At 53.9% G+C, this 20,214-nt stretch overlaps 3 protein-coding genes across 3 annotated transcripts; 1 reads left to right on the forward strand and 2 right to left on the reverse strand.

Moving 5' to 3' along the window:
- Positions 1-14,319, reverse strand: PG986_014581 (Nonribosomal peptide synthetase; the record flags this gene model as incomplete). Its single annotated transcript, XM_066850803.1, has 7 exons — positions 1-3,070; positions 3,130-3,971; positions 4,031-4,632; positions 4,688-5,488; positions 5,539-12,274; positions 12,324-14,223; positions 14,291-14,319. The coding sequence occupies 7 exons, from the start codon at positions 14,317-14,319 to the stop codon at positions 1-3; spliced, it is 13,980 nt and encodes a 4,659-aa protein (XP_066693041.1).
- Positions 14,320-15,987: 1,668 nt separating this feature from the next.
- On the forward strand, positions 15,988-18,705 carry PG986_014582 (uncharacterized protein; the record flags this gene model as incomplete). Its single annotated transcript, XM_066850804.1, has 2 exons — positions 15,988-17,758; positions 17,816-18,705. 2 exons carry the CDS (start codon positions 15,988-15,990, stop codon positions 18,703-18,705), a joined length of 2,661 nt encoding a protein of 886 aa, XP_066693042.1.
- Positions 18,706-19,094: 389 nt separating this feature from the next.
- On the reverse strand, positions 19,095-19,997 carry PG986_014583 (uncharacterized protein; the record flags this gene model as incomplete). The annotated part of the gene is made up of 1 exon (XM_066850805.1): positions 19,095-19,997. The coding sequence occupies one exon, from the start codon at positions 19,995-19,997 to the stop codon at positions 19,095-19,097; it is 903 nt and encodes a 300-aa protein (XP_066693043.1).
- Positions 19,998-20,214: the final 217 nt, after the last annotated feature.

Consider the following 20,214-nt stretch of genomic DNA (forward strand, 5'->3'; position numbering starts at 1 on the left):
TCACAAATCCAACACCGCCGGCGAAGTCGCCGCCCTCCGCAACGGCTTAATCCCCTCCCCCACCTTCTCCGCCGCCTCCGCCGCCTGCAGCGTCTTCGCCGCGCGGTACGCCACGTCCTTGAGCGCCTGCTCGTAGTACCCCGCGAGCCACTTGCGGATCTGCGGCTGCGCGCGCATGTGCTTGTTCCAGACGCATTGGATGTGGAACCGGCCCTCGCGCACCTCGGCGCTGACCGAGACCAAGCTGAAGCACTTGACCTCCTGCCCGTCCGCGCCCAGGCCGTTCTCGATCGCCTGGCTCATGTCGAAGAAGCCCTCGCCCGTGTCGCTGTTCTGGTTGCGCGCCTGCCCGTCAGACACGCCCAGGTAGTTGATCGACACCTCCATCCGGTCCTGACACGCGAACGCGGCCCGGCCGCCCGGGTGGTAGTACCGCGACGCGAAGTAGCCGAGGCCGTTCATCGGCAGCTTCTTGCGCGTCTCGATGCCGCGGCGGAGGACGGCAATGCTGTCGTCGCGGCTGTGCACCGCAATGTGCAGTGGCGACAGCGTGGTGAACCAGCCGACCGTGCCCGAGACGTCAACGCCGCCGATGCTCTCGCGGCCGTGATTGTAGCGGAAGATGGCAGGCGTAGAGCGGTCGCGGAAGATGTAGCTGAAGGCGTGCGACATGGCAGAGCTGAGGATGTCCATGGGCTCGGCTCCGTATAGCTTCTGGCATGCCGTCAATAGCGCCTTCGTGTCGCGTTCAGGTAGTATAAAGGAGGAATGTTCTGTGTCCTTGGCAATATTGTTGCGGTTCTCCATTCCCCAGTAAGCGTAGTTAGGCTTGGGTATGCGGACAGGCAGCGCTTTCTCCGGAGAGAAGTTTCGAATGGTGTATTCCTTCTGCTTCTTGACCCAGGCTTGGAAGGGGTACGGGACATCAGAAGTAAACGAAGACGTAGCGAGATATTCTTCCAAGTCCTTGAGGATAGTATTCCAAGAAACCAAGTCAACAACTAAGTGCTGAGCAACGACGAAGAGATACTGCTGACCCTCACTGACTGTCACGAGGTCAGCAGCCATAATTGGACCATCCTCCATGTTCAAGCCTTGACGCGCTTCCTCAATGCTCGGCTTGACCTCATCTAATGGGGTGTTTTCCCAAGAACGGAAACGATGGGAGCCTGCAAAGTCGGGTGAGATGTATTGCTTCCAACCACAAGGTGCGGTAGTGTCCTTCTGGAAGCGAACGCGAAGCATCGAGTGGCGGTTGATCAGAGCCTGTAGAGCCTCTTGGGCCAGGGCCGCGTTTAGTGGCTTCTTGACCGCCAAGCAGAACGTGTGGTTGAATCTCTTGTTCGTCTCGATAGATAGGTAGTCGTTATTCAGAGCGTGGTTGGCATAGTACTGCTGAACAGGCGAGAGGTCGAACAGCTCCTCGATGGGATCTTCCACAGCGCTGACGAGCTTCATGGCAGTGGTGTCATCGCGAGCAATACGAGAGGCGAGTTGGGAGATTGTACGGGCGCTAGCGACATCCGTCATGGTGACTTGGAACCCTTCAGCACGTAACTTACTGACAACCACCATGGCCAGTATGGAGTCGCCCCCAAGAGAAGTAAACTCCTGCCCAACACCAATTTCCTCTGCCGGCAGCTTGAGCACATCGGCCCAAACCTTGTGGATCTTTTGCTCGGCAAACGTGGTCGGGCCTTGGACTCGGAGGCCGTTGGCAAGGGCACCTATGCGTTGATGGGTGTCGTTATCCATAGAAACGAGCCACTGCTCCACGCGTTTTCGGTTCAGCTTGCCACTGGGGAGAAGTGGGAAGCTGCGGATGACGATCCACACCTGGGGAATCATATAGCTAGGCACCAGAGTGGCGAGGTTTCCGCTGATCAATGCTAGCTCATCAGCAGTGCTGGCAGACTGGTGGGAGTCAATCATTTCCACCATAGCATTGGAGTTGGTCGTGGCTCCCAGCTTGGCGATGGAGACGATACCGACAAGTTGTCGGCGGCAGGGTCCGGCCTTGGGGTACATGACCATGGCATGTTGGATGCTCTTGTTGAGAGTGAGGTGAGTCTCGATCTCTCCCAGTTCCATTCTTTGACCGCGAACCTTGACCTGGGTGTCCTTGCGACCGCAGAACATGATGTAACCGTCGACATTGAAGTAGGCGAGATCACCGGTCTTGTAGAGTCTTCTCTCCTTGCCATCAATTGTTTTCGCCCAAGTAGGGTTCTTGACGAAGACCTCAGCAGACTTTTCTGGGTTATCGAGGTAGCCGCGGGCAACGATGCTGCCTTCAATAAGTAGCTCACCGATCGTACCCAGAGGAGCAAGTTTGTTATGATCCTCGGGGTCTGCAATCCAGCAGATACCACCAAGTGCTTTACCAATGTTGGCAGGATCCTCGTCGGGGTTGGTGATGCGGTTAGCTGTCGCAGCAATGGTGCACTCCGAGGGGCCGTAACCATTGATAAGGGTCAGATGCTGAGCCCAAGTCTTTATATTCTGGGTGGTGAGAGCCTCCCCACCTAAAACCAAGGTTTTGAGATGAGGAATGTCGGACGGTTTGATGAACTTGACGACGGAAGGGGTGAGGAAAGCCCACGTGATGCGGAAATCGTTAATGACATCCACCACACTGCGCTTCTTGATGCGCTCGTTGGGGACACAGACACAAGCACCTACTGTCAGGGCCGTGAGCATCTCCATGACGCTGACATCAAATGAGTATGAAGCTCCCTGTAGGACTCTGCTCGATGCCGTCATCCCCGATCGGGCTGCCTGAGCACGGGCACAAGTGAGGAAGGAGTGGTGTTCGATAACACAGCCCTTGGGCTTGCCAGTCGAACCTGAAGTGAAAATGACATAGAGAACGTTGCGAGGTGTAGCTTCCACATGAATAACACGCGAGGGGGTAGGGAGGGACTCGATAGAAACGTTATCGATGATCAAAACTGGCACAGATGAGTCCCTCCAGAGAGGAGCCTGATCGAGAGAAGCAAGGATCACCTTGGCTTTGACTTGGTGGATGATTTCGTTTAGACGAGCCTTGGGGTAAGCGGGGTCAAGGAACCTGAAGCACATCAGTGTTAGAGTAATAGGTGTGCGAGAGGAAATGGAACAGTGACTTACGTAAAGGCAGCGCCAGCCTTCATGATTCCGAGGACAGAGACCACTGCCCAACCAGACTTCTCGAAGCACAGAGGGACAACATTTTCCGGACCAATGCCGAGTGTCTTGAGATGATGGGCCAGCTTGGTGGAGAGCTGATCCAGTTCCGAATACTTGAAGTCGACATCCCAAGCATTGACAGCCATTGAATCGGAACATTGCAGAGCCATCCAATGGATGACATCGTGCGTGAGGTCATGGATATCCTCGGGCAGCTCCTCGTTCATATCCGCCATCTCGGCCATGTCTTCCGGACTCACAATGTTAATGTCGCGAACGAGCATGTCGGGTCCTTCCGATAGTTGCTGTACCGCCGTTCGCAATTGGAACAGGAGTCGGCTCATCTGGGCCTTGGAGATGAGGCGCTGGTCGTAACCTCCGGTGATCTCAATCGACTGCGCCTGGAGGACGCACTCGAGACCCATGCCGAAACGGAGGAATCCCTTGTCCTCAACGTCGATGCTCTGCGCACCCAGGAAGTCGGATCCGAGTTGGTTGTCGGGTTGAATGACCACGATGTTCTGGAAGGCACAGGCCTCGCGACATTCACCGCTCATCTTGGCAATATGCTGAAGTCCGGTGTGCTCGAAGCGGATCATGTCGGTCGCTTGATTCTGCACCGTGTCAAGGAACTTGGCCACCGACACCTCGTTGTCAAGCTGGATGCGCAAAGGCACAGTGGTGATGGTTGGTCCAATCATGTCGGAAATCCCTTCAATTGGGACGTTGCGACCAGTTTGAATGACACCGAAGAGCGCATCGTTGGCGCCGGTGTACCGTCCCAAGACGATAGCATAAGCAGCCTAAATCATGTGGGTCAGTCATGGTTCCCTCAAGTAAGCTCCGGGGTATGAATGAGTACCTTTAAGATCGTCCCGAGGGTGAACGATGAATCCGGCTTGCGTGCAAGAGGAATTTTGACAGTGATAGTCTGGTCAATGATGGGCTCGAAAGAAGCCGAAGGCAATCTAGGGTATGACTGAGCCTCCAGGCCGGAGAACTGGCCGGCCCAGTAGGCCTTTTCCTCCGATGCGTCTGTACCTTTCAGGTACTTGATGAAGCGGTTGAAGGGGGGACTGATATTCAGCTGAGGCGCCATGCCCCTGTAAGCCTGTTCCACTTTCTTCATGATGAGAGTCTTTGCCCATCCATCATAGAGCGAGTGGTGGATCGACCAGATGAAATAGCATCCGGTGTACTGGGTCTCGATGATGGCAAATCTCGCAAGAGGGGTGCCGAACTTGAAGTGGTGCTGCTTGTCTCCATCGATATAGTCTTGCACCTTTGTGGATGTGTGCCATTCGATCTGCTGGCTCATGACAACTTGGAAGCATCCATCTTGACCCAAGCTGACTATTCGGGTTCTGAGCAATTCCACATCCTGGATAACCTGCTCCCACGCGGCTTTAAAGCGGGCGATGTCGATCTTGGATGGGAGTCGGTACACCTCTCGGAGTACATATGCTAGTCACAGGAGTTAGCAATATGTGACTATATAGGATAATGTGGATTGAAATACCTTCAGGATCTTTGATGGTCAAGAACAGCATGCCCTCTTGTAGCGGAGTGCACGGCAGCAGGTCAGCAATTGCTTTCCTGTCCAACCTGTGCTCCTCGCTGATCGCTTCCAAGTACAAGTCCAATTTGGCTTTGGGTACAAGAGAGAAGGGCACGACAGCCTTTTGATGAAGACCTAATCTTGGGTGGATGTCTTGCTGGACATTAGCCGCAATAGCAGCAATCGTCTTATGGCGGAAGATGTCCTCGGTCGACAACGTAATGCCGGAGCTTCGTGCGGCGGCGACAAGCTGAATGGCTGTGATTGAGTCTCCACCGAGGCGGAAGAAACTATCATTGACATGTACGGCGGCAGGATCCTTCGCAAGGGTACGAGCGACAAGGTCCAGGATTGTCTTCTCGATGTCGGTCGCGGCCTCTCGTGGGGCAGCCAGGGACTCGGCAGCCTCCAGTGAGTACATCATGACCTGCTCCGCATCTAGTTCGTCAAATAGTAATTTGAGGGACTTGCGATCGGTTTTGCCACTAGCGACCATAATGGGCATCTTAGAAACCGGTACCCAGAGACTGGGAACCATGTATCTAGGAAGGGTCGCCCGCATTGCGCTGTCGAGGTCCTGGAACCTATTACGAAGTTCATCATCCATTTCCAACAGCATACCAGGCGTTGACTCCGTGCTATCTTGAAACTCGATGAAGGCTGCCAAATTCTGCTTGGACTTATCAACCTTCGTCTTGCCGGCCAAGACGATGGCCGACTCGACTTTGGCGCCTTTGAGTTTGAGCTGCGTCTCAATTTCACCTACAGTATTGTTAGATCAGATCTCGAATTTCCGGGTTAAGTTTACTTACCAAGCTCCAATCGCTGTCCGTTCACCTTGGTCTGGTTATCCTTTCGTCCAAGATATGTCAAGGTGCCATCGATGACATCTTGCCGAACCAAATCACCCGTCTTGTAGAGCAACTCGGGTTTCGTGTGGCCAAATGCCCGAAGCCATTTGGGGTTACCCACAAACACTTCGGCCGTCTTTTCCGGGTTCTTCAGATAGCCGCGGGTGACATTGGGACCTTGGACGAGAAGTTCGCCGACACAGCCGACCGGGGTGAGTCGCTCATGGTTGTTGGGGTCTACCACCCAGCCTATAGAGCTCACCGGGTGACCAATCGTCTCCGCCTTGTGACGGCGCTCGACTGGCTCGTTCGGTCCCGGGATATCGCGGGTGACTGTGAAGACGCAGGTCTCGGTAGGGCCGTATCCGTTCATCAAACGGACCTTGTCGCCCCAGACGTTGATGCACTCCTGGTTGAGCGCCTCACCACCAAGAACGACCGTCGTCATGGATGGGATATCCTCAGGCTTCAGGAGACGAACGAAGGAAGGCGTGAAGAAGGCCCAGTCGCACTTGAAGTCTCGGATGAATTGAGCGAGATCGTTCATTCGCTCATGCTCTGTAGGGATGCAGATGCAGCCTCCAAAGTGAAGTGCCGTGAAGATCTCGGCAATGCAGGCATCGAAAGTATACGACGCGAACTGAAGCGTCCTCTTTGGATGATCTGCGAATCCCATAGCTATGCCATGGCCATATGTCGATGATGCGACCGAGAGGTGATGGACTGCGACGGCCTTAGGGCGTCCGGTTGAGCCCGACGTGAACAGAGCATAAGCAAGATTCGACGGTGTAGCTTTCGAAACAACTGGATCCAACTTAAGAGGACCCCAAGCAGTGGTCGTTGTGGGGAGGACGACTGATGTAATCCTATCCGCCGGAGCGAGAGCGGGAACCAAGTGCTTGGTCTGCTCAGAGAAAATAACGACCTTGGCCTCGACCTGGTCAATCAAATCCAGTAGTCGGTCAACTGGGTTCTGCGGATCCAGGGGAACAAAAGCCCCGCCACTCCTGAGGATGGCAATCATGGAGAGCACAGCCTCGGGTGACTTCTCGATGCAAATGGGCACAACATCTTCAGGTCCGATACCAAGTGATTGTATATCGTGAGCTAGATGGTTAGTAAGATCGTCGAGTTCCTTGTAGGATAGTTCCACGTCTCTGGAAGTAATGGCAGGGGCGTCCGGAGTAGCCGCGGCCTGCTTCACGATGATATCGTGCATAGTCCGATGGATAGTCTTGGGGTAGTTGCCGTTCCAAGCACTGAGGTCCTGTCGGTCTGCTGAACAGAACATCTCCATGTCTCCCAGCTTGCCGTTGCGACGGTCCTGGAGTTGATATAGTAAGTGCTCCAGTTGCTGGAGGAGTCTTTCGATTTGAGCGGAAGATATGGCGACAGAATCATGGTGAGCCGAAAATGATATTTCGCCGTCCCCAATCGCACATTCGACCACCAACGCGAATCCACTGAGGTAGTCGGCAGTGGTTGCGGTCTTATGGTTTCGGAAGAGCGACGATGGCTGCTCGCCCATCTCTCCTGGTTGGATGACGATGAGATTTTGGAATTCACACGCATCTCTAGTTGCTTCACTGATCCGTTTGATTCCTTGCAGACCGACGTGAGAGAACATGACCATGTCGGCGCTCTGATTCTGGATTTTAGAGATGAAGCTCTGCACCGTGAGCTCAGGGTCTGCTGTAATGCGAACGGGAACGGTGTTGATCGTGGGGCCATTCATCATTTCAATGCCTTCGAGATCCAGCTCTCGGCCGGATTGAGTGAGACCGAAAACGACATCCTTCGAGTCCGACATTCTGGAGACTGCAATACTCCAAGCTGCCTTCAAAAGACTTGTCATGGTGAAACCAGCCCTTCTGTCGAACGAGAATGGCATGGAATGGGTGACCGTGGTATCAGCCTGCGATCGATGGCCTGCCGGCACTGCGGGGAAAGGAGCCGCCTCCAGTTCCTTGAGCTGATTCTGCCAAAACGCATCCGTAGATTCGGCATCGACTTGCTGCAAGTACCGGATGAATTCTCGGAAAGGGCGTGTAGGAGACATTGTAGTGCCAGCATAAACCTGATCGACAGCTGATTGGGTTAACTCCATGGAGTACCCATCGTAGAGAGCGTGATGTACAGTCCAGACAAAGTTTCTGGTAGACCCGTCTTGAACAATGGCGTATCGGGCGAGGGCAGTTCCGTAGCCCATAGGCTCAGATCTGTCGTTCTCCAGGTAGGCCTCCAAGTCGGCCGATGTTTTCCATTGAATGGGTTCATCGCGTACGACTTGACATGAACCCATACCGTCCAAGAAGACGATTCTGGTGCGCAGTATGTCATACTCGGCGGAAATAGCCTCCCATGCAGTTTTGAAAGCTTCCAAATCGGTATCTTCTCGTAGCTCGTACACGTCTCTCAGAACGTAAGAGTTTCCGTCAGATGCAGTCAGGGAGATGAGACCCTCTTGCAATGCAGTAGTGGGGTATGCATCCAAAACACTCAGGGGATCCCAGCCATAATTTTCAGCTAGTGCCTTCAAGATGTGATCTCTGGAGAGCTTGCCGCTCAACATCTGGAAGGGGCGGTACACTGCGTTATCCCAGGCCTCATCTAACGGCAGAATTGATGACGCCGTCATGGGCTGCGAGGAAGGGACAGTGGAATGGTGAATGGTTGGCTTCCTCGGCACGGCTATATTTGGTAAATATACGGGGCTTGCATCCTCTGGCTCTGAGTCCGACTCCGACGGAGGACTGGTGCCGGTGAGGGGTTGAGGGACACTCTTTGAAACACCCAGATCGGTGCCAGGAATACGTTTGGCAGCCAAGGCCATGTCGGCCAGCTTTGAAGCCTTCATGATACTAGGCACAGATAGCGCAAGACCAGCGACTCGAGCCTTACCAGCAAGTTGCATCGCCGTGATGGAGTCACCTCCCAGTTCAAGGAAGCTATCAGTCGGGCTAATAGGATCTTTGGCGACATCGATGTGGAGCACAACAGCCCACAGATCAGCAAGAGTGGCCTCAACATCTGACGAAAATGCAGCCACGGTTGTGTCAGTGGCGGTATTGGCCAAAGAGTACAAATTGAGCTGCGCACGATCGAAAGCAGCGGCTTCTTCCCGTAATTTCTTCCTATCAATCTTGCTCGAGGTGTTGATCGGCAGACTGAAAACAGGAACCCATAAAGCAGGAACCATGTACTCGGGCATCTTTTGGGAGATCCTAGCCTTGACACTCTCCAGATCGCGACGGAGAACATCAGACATCGCCATGATGGCAAGGTCACTGGCTTTAACGTCGTGGAATTGAATGAAGGCCACCAATAACTTGCGATTGGCAGATCCTCCGGGAGAGAAGACCTCGACGGCGACTTGAGCGGATTCTGGAACAGCAAGCTGCTTGGTGATGTTGTACTCAATCTCCCCCAACTCTATGCGTTGGCCATTGAGCTTCACCTGATTGTCGCGACGTCCTAGGCAGTCAAGGCTACCGTCTGGGTTGAACTTGGCGATGTCACCGGTCCGGTAGAAACGTCGTGGTTCAGGAGGCGACGCTTGGGAAGCCCACGAAAGACCGCTGATGAAAGCGGCCTCCGTCTTGAGAGGCTCTTTCAAGTACCCTCGTCCCACGATTGGGCCTTCGATAAGCAGCTCGCCGACTTCGCCGAACGGAAGAAGCTTGTTGGGCTCATCGGGGTCCACCACCCAGAGCTTGCAGTTTGCTGGCCATCCGATGTTGGCACCGGTAGCCTCCTTCTGGAGTGGATTGCTGGACGTGCATTGGATTGAGCACTCGCTAGGTCCGTACGTATTGAACAAGTCGATCTTCCCACCCCACGTCTCGATGATGTCTTTGGTGAGGCTTTCGCCGCCAAGAACCAGGGTACGAAGGCAGGGAACGTTCTCAGGATTGAGCATGCGGCCAACAGTCGGTGTCAAATCTGCCCAATTGACCTTCATTCGTCGCATAGCACCTGGCAGGTCGTTGAGGCGCTCTTCGTCTGATGGGATACAAACGCATCCGCCGTACATGGGTATAATGGTGTTCTCTTCAATGGCGACATCGAAGCTGAAACTCGCGAACTGGATTGCACGTGTAGAGGGACCAACACTGAGAATATTCGAGTTCGTCCGGGAGGTAGTGCATAGCGAGCGATGCTCCAATATCGATCCTTTCGGCGTGCCCGTTGAACCGGAGGAATAGACTATCCAGGCTGCGTTGGAGGGTAACACCTCAACTCGAGTACTGTCTGGTCGAGGCGATAGAGAATCCAGCATAAGCTGGTCGACCGCGACAACATGAGGGACTAAGTCGATTTTGGCAGCATGCTTGCTGGATGTAACAATGACCTGTGCTTCAGTGTCGGCGATAATCTTCTCGTGCCGTGCTCGTGGGTGTGCCATGTCTAGCGCGACGCAGCAGCCGCCGGCTTTAAGAATAGCATGGATAGCAATCGTAGCCCAAGCGCTCTTCTCGAACGCAAATGGGACTATCTTCTCGGGGCCTATTCCGAGGCCGACAAGAACACCAGCGAGGCGATCCGAATACTCATTCGCTTGGCCATATGTCAGCTGCGCATCCCATGAGTCAATCATGAGAGCTTCTGGTTGCCTCCGAGCTTGGTCTTCAATCATCCAGTGCATACACTGCTCTATAGGTTCGACTTCGGGATTAAAGCCTTCAGGCACAAAGTAATCGAGAGGTATATTGATGTCCAGATCTGAGAGTCGGCAGGTAGCGTTGTCGTCTTTTATTAGAAGCTTCAGGACATGCTCGAGTGTCTGGACCAAGATGGTAGTATTGGTAGAACTCAAGAGGTTCTTATCAAACCCAGCGCGGACTTGGACCTCGCCCTGACCAAGGATGCATTCTAGTAGCAGGCCGAAGTTCAGCAAGTCCCCAGTGTTGCGCGATTCGTCAGGCTCAAAGAGGGTCGAGTTGCTTTCTACTGCAGGCTGCACAACAAGGATGTTGTGGAAGCCGATTGCCTCAGCAGCCTCATCGCTAGCTTTGCGGATATGTTGCAAGCCTGTCAGCTGATAAGGGATCATGTCGAGGTACTGCTTCTGAACTCTAGACAAGAAGGAGGACACGTTCTCATCTTTGTCCATTGTGATCCGAACTGGCACGGTACCAAGACATGGACCAAGGCACTCGTGTACGCCAGGAAGTCCCATGTCGCGACCAGACTGCGTCGAGCCCATGAGAACGTCGCTTGTGTTGCCGAAATGAGAGAGCACAAGCGCCCATGCTGCTCGTATAATAATGGATGTAGTGTGCTTGGAGGTAGTGCGAGGCAAGCTGAGAACGCGAGTGATATAACTTGTGACAGTTGGCTCATACGAATCGTCAAACTGGGGAAATGAAGAGGATTTGAAACCGGCAAACTGTGATGCCCAGAAGCTGTTCGCATCTTGGGTATCCTTGTCCATGAGATACTTGATGAACTGGTTGTATTGTAACGTCTCCGGAAGAGGGTCTTCATTGTAAGCCATCTCAATTCGACGGAGTGCCTCTTGGTTCATGTGACCATCGGTGATGGCATGGTGGACCGTCCATACCAAGTATTTGCTTCCACTAGGTTCCTGAATGATGGCGAAGCGGTTCAGAGGATTGCCGTAACTCATATGATTGCTCTTATCTCGAGCAAGGAAAGAGACCAGGTCATCGTCCTGAGTGATTTCGGGAACCTCGTCATCGATCATGACAACCTGACAAGTCCCCACGCCTTTGATATGGACAATTCTCGTGCGCATAATCGGGTACGCCTCGGCCACCGCTTCAATGGCAGCCTCCAATGCGGGAACATCGACGCCGTGGGGAAGTCTCAAAACCTCCTGCAGCAAATACGCCTCCGGAGAATTGATATTCTCCGCCATCATGCCTTCGACAGTAGCAGTTGTGGGGTATACATCTTCCACTCTACCAACAGGGATCCGATACGCCTTTTTGAGTTGATCGCGGATGGAGCGAAATGTGCTGGGTCCTCCGATGAGCTCGAAAGGATCAATATCGTCAAGTTGGCTACTTTTTGTCGCAGCGTCAGTGCCCGTGATTACTTGTGCTAACTCGGCCAAGCTAGGGTGCTGGAAGATGTCTGCGACGGTGAGGTGAAAGTCGTGTTTGGCAGCTTCGGCAACCAGTTTCATGGCCGAGACAGAATCTCCACCGAGTGAGAAGAAGCCATCTTGGCGGTGGATAGAGTCTTGTGAAATGCGAAGGATAGAAGCCCAAATGTTGCTCAGTGCTATCTCGACATCCCCGAAGGGCTTTTCAACCCGGCCATCATTCTGGAACGTGGATCCAGTGAACTGGTTGAGCTTGTCTATTGGTAAGGCCTTAGCGAAAGCTTGAAGGCCTTTCCGGTTGGTTTTGCCCGTCGACCCCAAGGGTATGGAAATGAGCGGTAGAATGAAGTTTGGCACCATGTAGGAAGGGAGAGTGGCAACCAGCGTCTTGTGCAGCTGGAACACGAAGTCCTGGACCTGCGGGTTCGCGGGTATAAGCTCGATACCAGAGGTTTCCTGGGCTGGAGTAAAACTGGGAAGCGTGATGAAAGCTGCGAGCATCTGCTTAGGCCGCTCATCGTCACCAATGAGGATCTTTTCAACGACAACATTGGCATCACTCGGGAGTTCCTGCTTGATCTTTGCCTCAATATGTCCAGCCTCAAGTCGAACACCATGAATCTTGATCTGCCAAAGTATTAGTACCATGACTGAATCTGATGGTATTTGCTCTTACCTGAGTATCACGACGTCCAATAAAGATAAGCGAGCCATCGGCCTTTTGCTGCACAAGATCTCCCGTTCTGTAGAGGGTACCATGGGCCCGCTCGGGAAATGCATCCTTGAGCCACTGCGGCGCTGCAATGAACGTTTCTTCCGTCTTGGCTGGGTTCTTCAGATATCCATCTGCGAGAATGTTGCCTTCGACGACTAGTTCACCAACAGCACCAATTGGCAACAATACGTTAGGGTCGGAACTTTGCGTAACCCAGAGAGCAGATCCCATGTTGGTTCCGATATTCGAGCCCTTGTCGCCGCGAGACTTCCTTGCAGAACTTGCCCGAGACGTGCACTCAGCCGGTCCGTAGGAATTACATAGCTTGATCCTATCAGCCCATATCTTAATGAACTCGTCCGTCATAGCTTCGCCACCGGTGACCAAGAGCTGCAGGGTGGGAACTGTGTCGGGGTCCAGGAACTGAGCAACCGTAGGTGTCGTCACCATGTGGTTGACACGCATTCGACGGATCGCCCCAACCAGGTCATTCATCTTTTCGTGATCCGAGGGGACGCAGATGGTACCTCCAAAGGAGAGCGTGGTGAATATATCAGTAATGGATATATCAAACGTGAAAGCGGAAAAAGCGAGGACACGACTTTCGTTGCTATTTGATTCCCGGGGGCCATGGGCCAAAATGTTGGTACATGCTGCGGAGTGCGAGCATATTATTCCCTTCGGGACACCCGTAGACCCCGAGGTAAAGATCACGTAGGCCGGACTGAACGGATCGACAGGGGCAAGCACAACGTCGAGGACGGGGAGAGCTTCAAAGAAGGCCGCATCAATCACGAGGGCCTCTGTGTCGTGTTGCTGGAACCGGTGCTCATACTTATTGGAGCAAACAGCAAAATCAGCGTCGCAAGCCTGGAGTAGCCGAGCTGTGTCCTCGGGCTGGTGCGCTGGATCGAACGGGACGAACGCCGCCCCCGTCTTCAATATGGCTAATAGTGTAGGGACAACCAGGGGGTCCTTGTCGAACATGAACGGGATAATCTTGCCCGGCTTGGCCCCATGTGCGCCAATGAGCTGTTTTGCCAGCTTATCCGACATGTCGCTCAACTGTTGATACGAGAACGACATATCCATTCCACATACCGCCTCGGCAGATGGGGTCTGTTCGCAGCTGCGTGCAACAAGCTCGTGGAGGCATTGCCCCGAGGGCGACGGGAGATCCTGGTTCCACGTCTTGAGTTGCGACAGATCACTGCTGCTAACAGTGCTAAGCGACCCTAGTGGTTTGGTCGCACTTGATGGTTCAGCGAGTTGCAAAACCATATGCTCGAACGTGCATAGGATCCGTTCCATCTCGTCGCGACCGATAGAAGACAGGTCGAAGAAGGCCTGGACATTTATACCAGCCCTGGTCGGGCTAACCTCGACGTTCATTACCCTGTCTAACGGGGTCGAGGTCGAGCTCGGCGCGTCTCCTTCGATGACCAGCTGGTTGTCATACTTGGTCGCGTTGAGCATATCTTGCCCCAGTTGCCCTATGCTTTCGAGTGAAACAGCCTTCCCGTATTGGGGACGAAACTCGCATGTTGCCAACGAATCAAGAGCCTCCTGCACGAGCTGGTTGGGCTGATAACAGAAGCGGAATGGTGCCGCAGGGATCGACTGCTCATCTTCTTCGCCCTCATACTCGTCTTGTTCGTGGTTCATCATCGCCAAACCGAACACCACGTCCTCAGCATCGGAGTAATGAATGTTCACAAGAGACCACGCCGTCAGAACAATAGCTCTCACTGAGGCTTTGGAGGGACCTTTGCCCTGAAATTTGATCTTCCGCCGAACCAAAGTATCTGGTGTAGGCACTGAAGATAGATTCACTCGACGGGGGAAGGCAGGTGGCGGTGCACTAGTGTCACGGTAAGCTTGTTTTGATAGTTAAGAGAGTGCATTTTGGGAATTACCGGGATACTGACTCCGCAAGATATTGCTGCCAAGTTTCCATGATGGACTCAGTGCAAGAATTTGATGGATATTTAGAATTAGACATCCTTTCGGGGGTGGTCGTGCTGAGGCGAGAAGAAAATAATCAAAGTAGATGCCGAAACGGTCATCAAGAGATCTGGTATGATGCGTCGTTCTGATGAGGTTTAGATATGGTAGCCTGTTCACGTCAGTATTTTAAGGGTATCTATGAACCAACCTGTATGGATGCGATGGCGGTGGGCCTGATTCAAACAGCACGACGGAACTCTGCGGTCAAGACAATTGTGATACAGGCTCAACGGAAGAAATTGCGATCATAAAGATCAAAAATGATAAATGTCGAGGACAGAAGAAAGAACAGGGCTAAAAGAAGCAAAAATCAAACGTTGATGAAGTTCGTCTTGGATGGCCGCGAGTATATGGTCAAACCCGTGACTCTCGCACGCATGGCAATCTAAATTAGAGTACCTAGGCCACTGAACGGATGCCCAAGTGTCGTGAAATCAATATACAATGAGACATGGTAGCTACGACCAATGTAAGTGCTGATCCGGGTGGCAGGCAAACCACGTTCAGCAGTGATGATGCTGTCAACCTCCATCGCACTTGCTTAGAACGTGGACCACGAGGTTTCAGCCTCCCCAGGGTCAACACCACAGCAGGGGTTCTCGTCGGCTGCTGGGACTCATCTCCATCATCATTATTACTGTTGATGGACCTTGAGGGCTGGAGATATGGCATGACTCGATTGTAGCAATTGACTTGGACCCGTGTGTCCAACGGTAACATGCCCGAATATCGGCGTGGTGTTTGTCGCGCTTTGCTGGGTTGGCAGGAGCCAGAACGTGTTGCAAAGTGGGGGTTCAGCAAGCGACAAGCTTTGGAAAAGCGTACCTACTGCCCGAAAGGCAGTTAGTTAGTTGCTCATTAGCTGGCAGGCGCGGCACGTGGGTTCGTCGCCGGTGCCCTGTGCATATTCGTGACAGGAATGGTGAATGACCTAAAATATCCACTAACCCAGCAAAATACCCCTGCAGTTGGACCCATGGCGCTGTCCAGGGTAGCCTACCCCAGCTTCTTTGACTCCCCCTCATCATTGAAACATCAATCCCATCCTGCCCTAATAGTAATCCTACCAAGACCAGATGAACGCACCCGCTTGGAAGCATCATGCCTACTAGCGTTCATTCTACTGGGCCTTCGGTAGTATTCTCGTTTGCCAGGAAGGTCAATGTCACGATCTTTGTGGAGCAAACTCTACGTTAAACTACGGGCCTTTTCTTCCCTGGTCGCATAGTAAGCACCCGAAGCGGACATGTGGAATGGTTTCTGGCCACTGAATGGGCGGGACTCCATGCCACGGGTTGAAACTACAACCTCATATCCGGCGAGATGGGATCATGTACCGGGGTGATGATACGAGCTTCACGGAGGCACTTGGAGGTACCCGGACTTGTCTGATCACACCTTGTCGACCGTACAGCTTTCGGTTTGCTCCAGCTACTGTGGCATCTCGGTGTCTCCCGTCAGTTCCCTAGTCACCGAGCCACACCCCAGCACTGGCGAGCACTCTAGGCTCCCTATCACCAGTGACCCCTTTGGATGTCCTGATCTCGAGACTCAATCCAGCCTGTCATCTGGTTTATCGTCAACAACAGCACTAGTTTTAACGACCGTACGAATCAAGATGTGGCCTATGTCAAATGCCCTCTACCCGGGCCTTGGGAATACGACAGATCGACCTTTGACCGCCGACAGCTGGAAGAGCCACCGCGGAAACCCCTTTGCCAAAGCCGGCTCTACGCATACCAGATCTCGGCGTTCTTCGCGGCGCTTGTCGTTTCCTCGTCCTGCCGGCACTACCGGCGGCCGTTCGTCTGAAGACTCGGGGGACGGTACTGAACACCTCCGCAATTTACTCAAGAGGTCACAGGATGCTCTTAATACCCTGGCAGCCAAATCAAGCAACGAGGATGTCACCGGGCAACCGGGCCCCAGCGGCCACAATGGTCGCCATCGCAATTCCTATCAGACCTTCGGTAGTAACGCCGATTCTGAACAGTGGCTAGATCCTCTGTGGAAGACCCTCTCACGACAATCTTCTGCCTTGACAAGCTCTACAAACGGTACCGGTGGCGTACAAGTCGCAACTCAAACCGCCGAGACTCAGGAGTCCTCAGAATCCACGTCAGATGTTCCATCTCGCCCTGCGGGAATAGATGTCATAGAATCATCTAGTCTCGAAAGCCATATCGTTACTGATGAAGCGCAAGATCAGGTGGCGAAGCTATCAGCTACTGTATCTCCAAATGTGGACTCCCCGTCGGGGAGTTCTCATGGTGATGATTTCGAAGACCAGCAGTCTCACACTCTTGTGAAAACAGACACTGCGTTATCTCGATCAATGTTGAGTTCTTCGGGATCCCAAAGTCGTGATGACGATACCAAACATGATCGGCACAGCGAGTCTGAAAGTCGACCAAGTTCCCAAGGGGGAAATGTCCAAGATGTGTGCCAGAAATCTGCAACTGAGGCCATTGCAGGCAGTGCCACTGCATACGAGGCTAGTGATGCCGATTCCCACAAAGGTGCCCATAGCGTATACGACGTGAAGTTGGAAGAGGCTATTGCATCGAAAGCAAAGGTCAAGCGCCAGGATAAGGTGGTCAAATTTGACACAATCGACGAGAAGACAATAGAGTCATCATCGGAATCAGGGGACCCCGAAAAGGGTGAAGTCGACCATCAAACCACTGCGGCACCAGAGCCCACAGGCATGTACGGTCTGCCACTATTCGCCCTAACCGCGGCACTGTCTATGGCTGTATTCCTGGTGGCCATGGATGTCAATGTCATCGCCACGGCAGTGCCCCACATTACGGGCGAGTTCCGTTCGCTTGAGGATGTTGGCTGGTACGGCTCTGCCTTTCTGATGACGACCTGCGGGTTCCAAGTTCTATTCGGACGTATATACACCATCTACCCAGCCAAGTGGGTCTTCGTTTCGGCGATTCTCGTCTTTCTCATCGGCAGTCTCGTGGCGGCTCTGGCCTCCAGCTCTGCGATCTTCATCGTGGGCCGCGCCATTCAGGGCATGGGCACCTCGGGCATCCTATCTGGTGGTCTCATTATTATCGCCCAGGTTGTGCCACTGCAGATGCGATCGTTCATTGGTGGCGCCATTGGCGCCATGGAAGGCGTCGCCATGATTTCTGCCCCCGTCCTTGGTGGTGCTTTGACCGACCGGCTGAATTGGCGCTGGTGTTTCTACATCAATTTACCTATTGGTGGCTTCGTCTTGATCGTCGTCTTCCTCTTTTTGCGGATCCCAGAATCAAGCCGACCGCAGGCTGCGAAGAAGGCGACTTTCTTGCAAACATTGTACCAACTAGACGTCATCGGGGCTGCTTTACTCATGCCGCCCATCATATGCCTTCTGCTGGCGCTGCAGGAAGGAGGTAGGTCTCATCCGACCTTGATACTCACGTGAAACATGAGCTAATATGGAATTATAGGTACTGGACTATCATGGGGTAAGCCTAAGGTGGTTGGTCTCCTCGTTGCATCGATTGTTCTTTTCGCCGTCTTTGCCTTTTCCCAGCACCGTAATGCGGAGGTTGCCATGATCCCTTTCAGGCTCATCAAGCAGCGTTCTGTGCTAGCCGGATTTTGGTATATCCTGTGCACTTCCAGTGCCCTGGTCATCATGACCTACTTTCTGCCGATGTGGTTCCAAGTCGTCAAGGGCGCGACCCCTACCCAGTCTGGCGTGGGCCTGTTGCCCATGCTTCTGGGTGTTATTTTCTGCGTCATCATCAGTGGTTTCGTGGTGTCCTGGTTCGGCTACTACACCCCCTTCATGCTCCTGGGCACCGTCCTCATGTCCATAGGCGCTGGCCTACTGACGACCATCACGCCTGACACCTCCAAGGTGCTGATAATCCTCTTCCCCGTGCTCTTTGGCGCCGGTATCGGCGTGGGGTTCCAGCAGCCCATCATCGGCTGCCAAGCGGCGCTCCCCAAGGAGGACATTCCGGTAGGCACCTCAATCATCGTGTTCGGCCAGACCATCGGGGCCGCCATCGTGCTATCGGCGGGCGACTCGGTCTTCCAGACCCGGCTCACGGCCAACATCAAGGAGTACATGGGCATCAGCCTCGAGAGCTCGGCGCAGATCCTGCAGACGGGGCCGGACTCGATCGCCAGCAGGCTCAACCCGGACCAGCTGCCGATCCTGGTCGCGGCGGTGAACAAGACGATGAGCCAGGTCTTCTACGTCGCGCTGGCCATGGCCGTGCTTTCGGTGTTTGGGGCGTTGGGGATGGAGTGGAGGTCGGTCAAGAACCCGAACAAGGAGAAGGGCAAGGACAAGATGCGCAGCAAGATCTCGTCTTGGCTCTTGTAATGGCTTGGTTGCCAAAATGTCTAATATGCATTACCAAAATTGCCTTTCTGCGTTCGTTTCCGTTTGGGGAAGCCATGTGTTTACCGAAAAAGGAGTCAATAAAAGGAGTTATGGCATAGGTTGATTTCAAGCGCACATGCATAGTTTACGCGACACGGTGTTTCTATCTCGGCATAATTTCAAATGCACATACCTGCAGATTACCACAGAACTGAGAGCGTATTGTTCACAGTTCATAATGTTCTTGGTCTCCTTGTTATAAAGCTTGGTCTAGCCCATATTATGTGTATTGTCACCCCTGTACCCAACTGTGTGGTCCCCGCGGGCAACGCATCCGTCTACTAAACACTACAACCTCCTCCACAGTGACAACTTGAAATTTTAAATGTCTACAGCATACAGTCTCGAACAAACTGCATACCCTCCTGCACGATCTTGTCAACTTCCCCAGCGCTTACTATATCCTCCGCCTTCCCATCCTTGGCCCTAACATCCTTCCCGCCATCCGAAAGCAGCAAACCCGCCGCGCCAAACACCGCGGCCGGCTCCACCGTCGCCCGCCCGGCCTTGAAGACGTACTTGGACACCATGATCGCGAACACCTTCCTCCGCAACCTGTCGTCCTTCAGCACCGCGGCCGGCCCGCCCTTGAGTCCGCATACGGCCGCCGCGTCACCGCGCCGCGGCGAGACGAAATATGTCGCCGTGTAGAAAGCCTTGTCGGTCCAGGTCAGGATCTGCGACGCGACGGTATAGGTCTGCAGCGGCCGGATCTCGCGCAGGAACTTGCATTGGGTCCCTGCCAGCGCGAAGAGGGCGCCGCCCCGGGCCGCGAGGGCGTCGCTGAGGAGAGTGGTCAGCAGCGCGGCGCGCGAGACGTCGGCGTCGGCGAAGAAGGTGCTGTTGGACTTGTGCATGTTGATGTCGAGGTCCAGCAGGATGGCGCGGGAGGAGTGGGTGTTGTGGCGGAAGAGGGCCGGACGCGCGGCCAGCGCCACTGTTCCTGATGAAGAGGTAACACGGCCTGGAGCCTTCTTCTTGCTGCTGCTGCGTCCGAACAGACGCGGCGCGAGCAGGCGGCTGAGCGAGGGCAGAAGTCGCAGCGAGTGGGCCAGGGGCAGCGCCTTGAGGTTTGCGACGGCGAAGCCGAGCAAGCTGGCGAGGCCTGCGAGTTCCCAGTACGACGCGAACCGGAGATGCCGTGCCAGGGCCGACACGTTCTCGGGAAGCTCCTCCGGGAGAGGGAGGCCTCTTTCGCTTAAGAAGCTTTGGAGGGCGGTGACTTTGTCCATTGCGAGGTAAGCGAGGCGTCCTTGCTTGCGTTGCCTCTTCGGCTTTGGAACAGAGTAGACTTTTCAGCCAACTTCGCTTCTTCTTGACTTGGACCCGAAAGGAAAAGAGTCTCTTGCCGTCGACCAAGAGCAACTACGGATCGGTAGCGATGGCGGCATCTCCGAGCCCCGCTGCATTGCCCGACAGCCTGGGGCTTCGCGGTCACTTAGCGAAGCC

The sequence above is a fragment of the Apiospora aurea genome (genome assembly GCF_038362705.1).
Source record: "Apiospora aurea strain CBS 24483 chromosome Unknown utg000010l_segment0_segment0, whole genome shotgun sequence".
Lineage (NCBI taxonomy): Eukaryota > Fungi > Ascomycota > Sordariomycetes > Amphisphaeriales > Apiosporaceae > Apiospora > Apiospora aurea.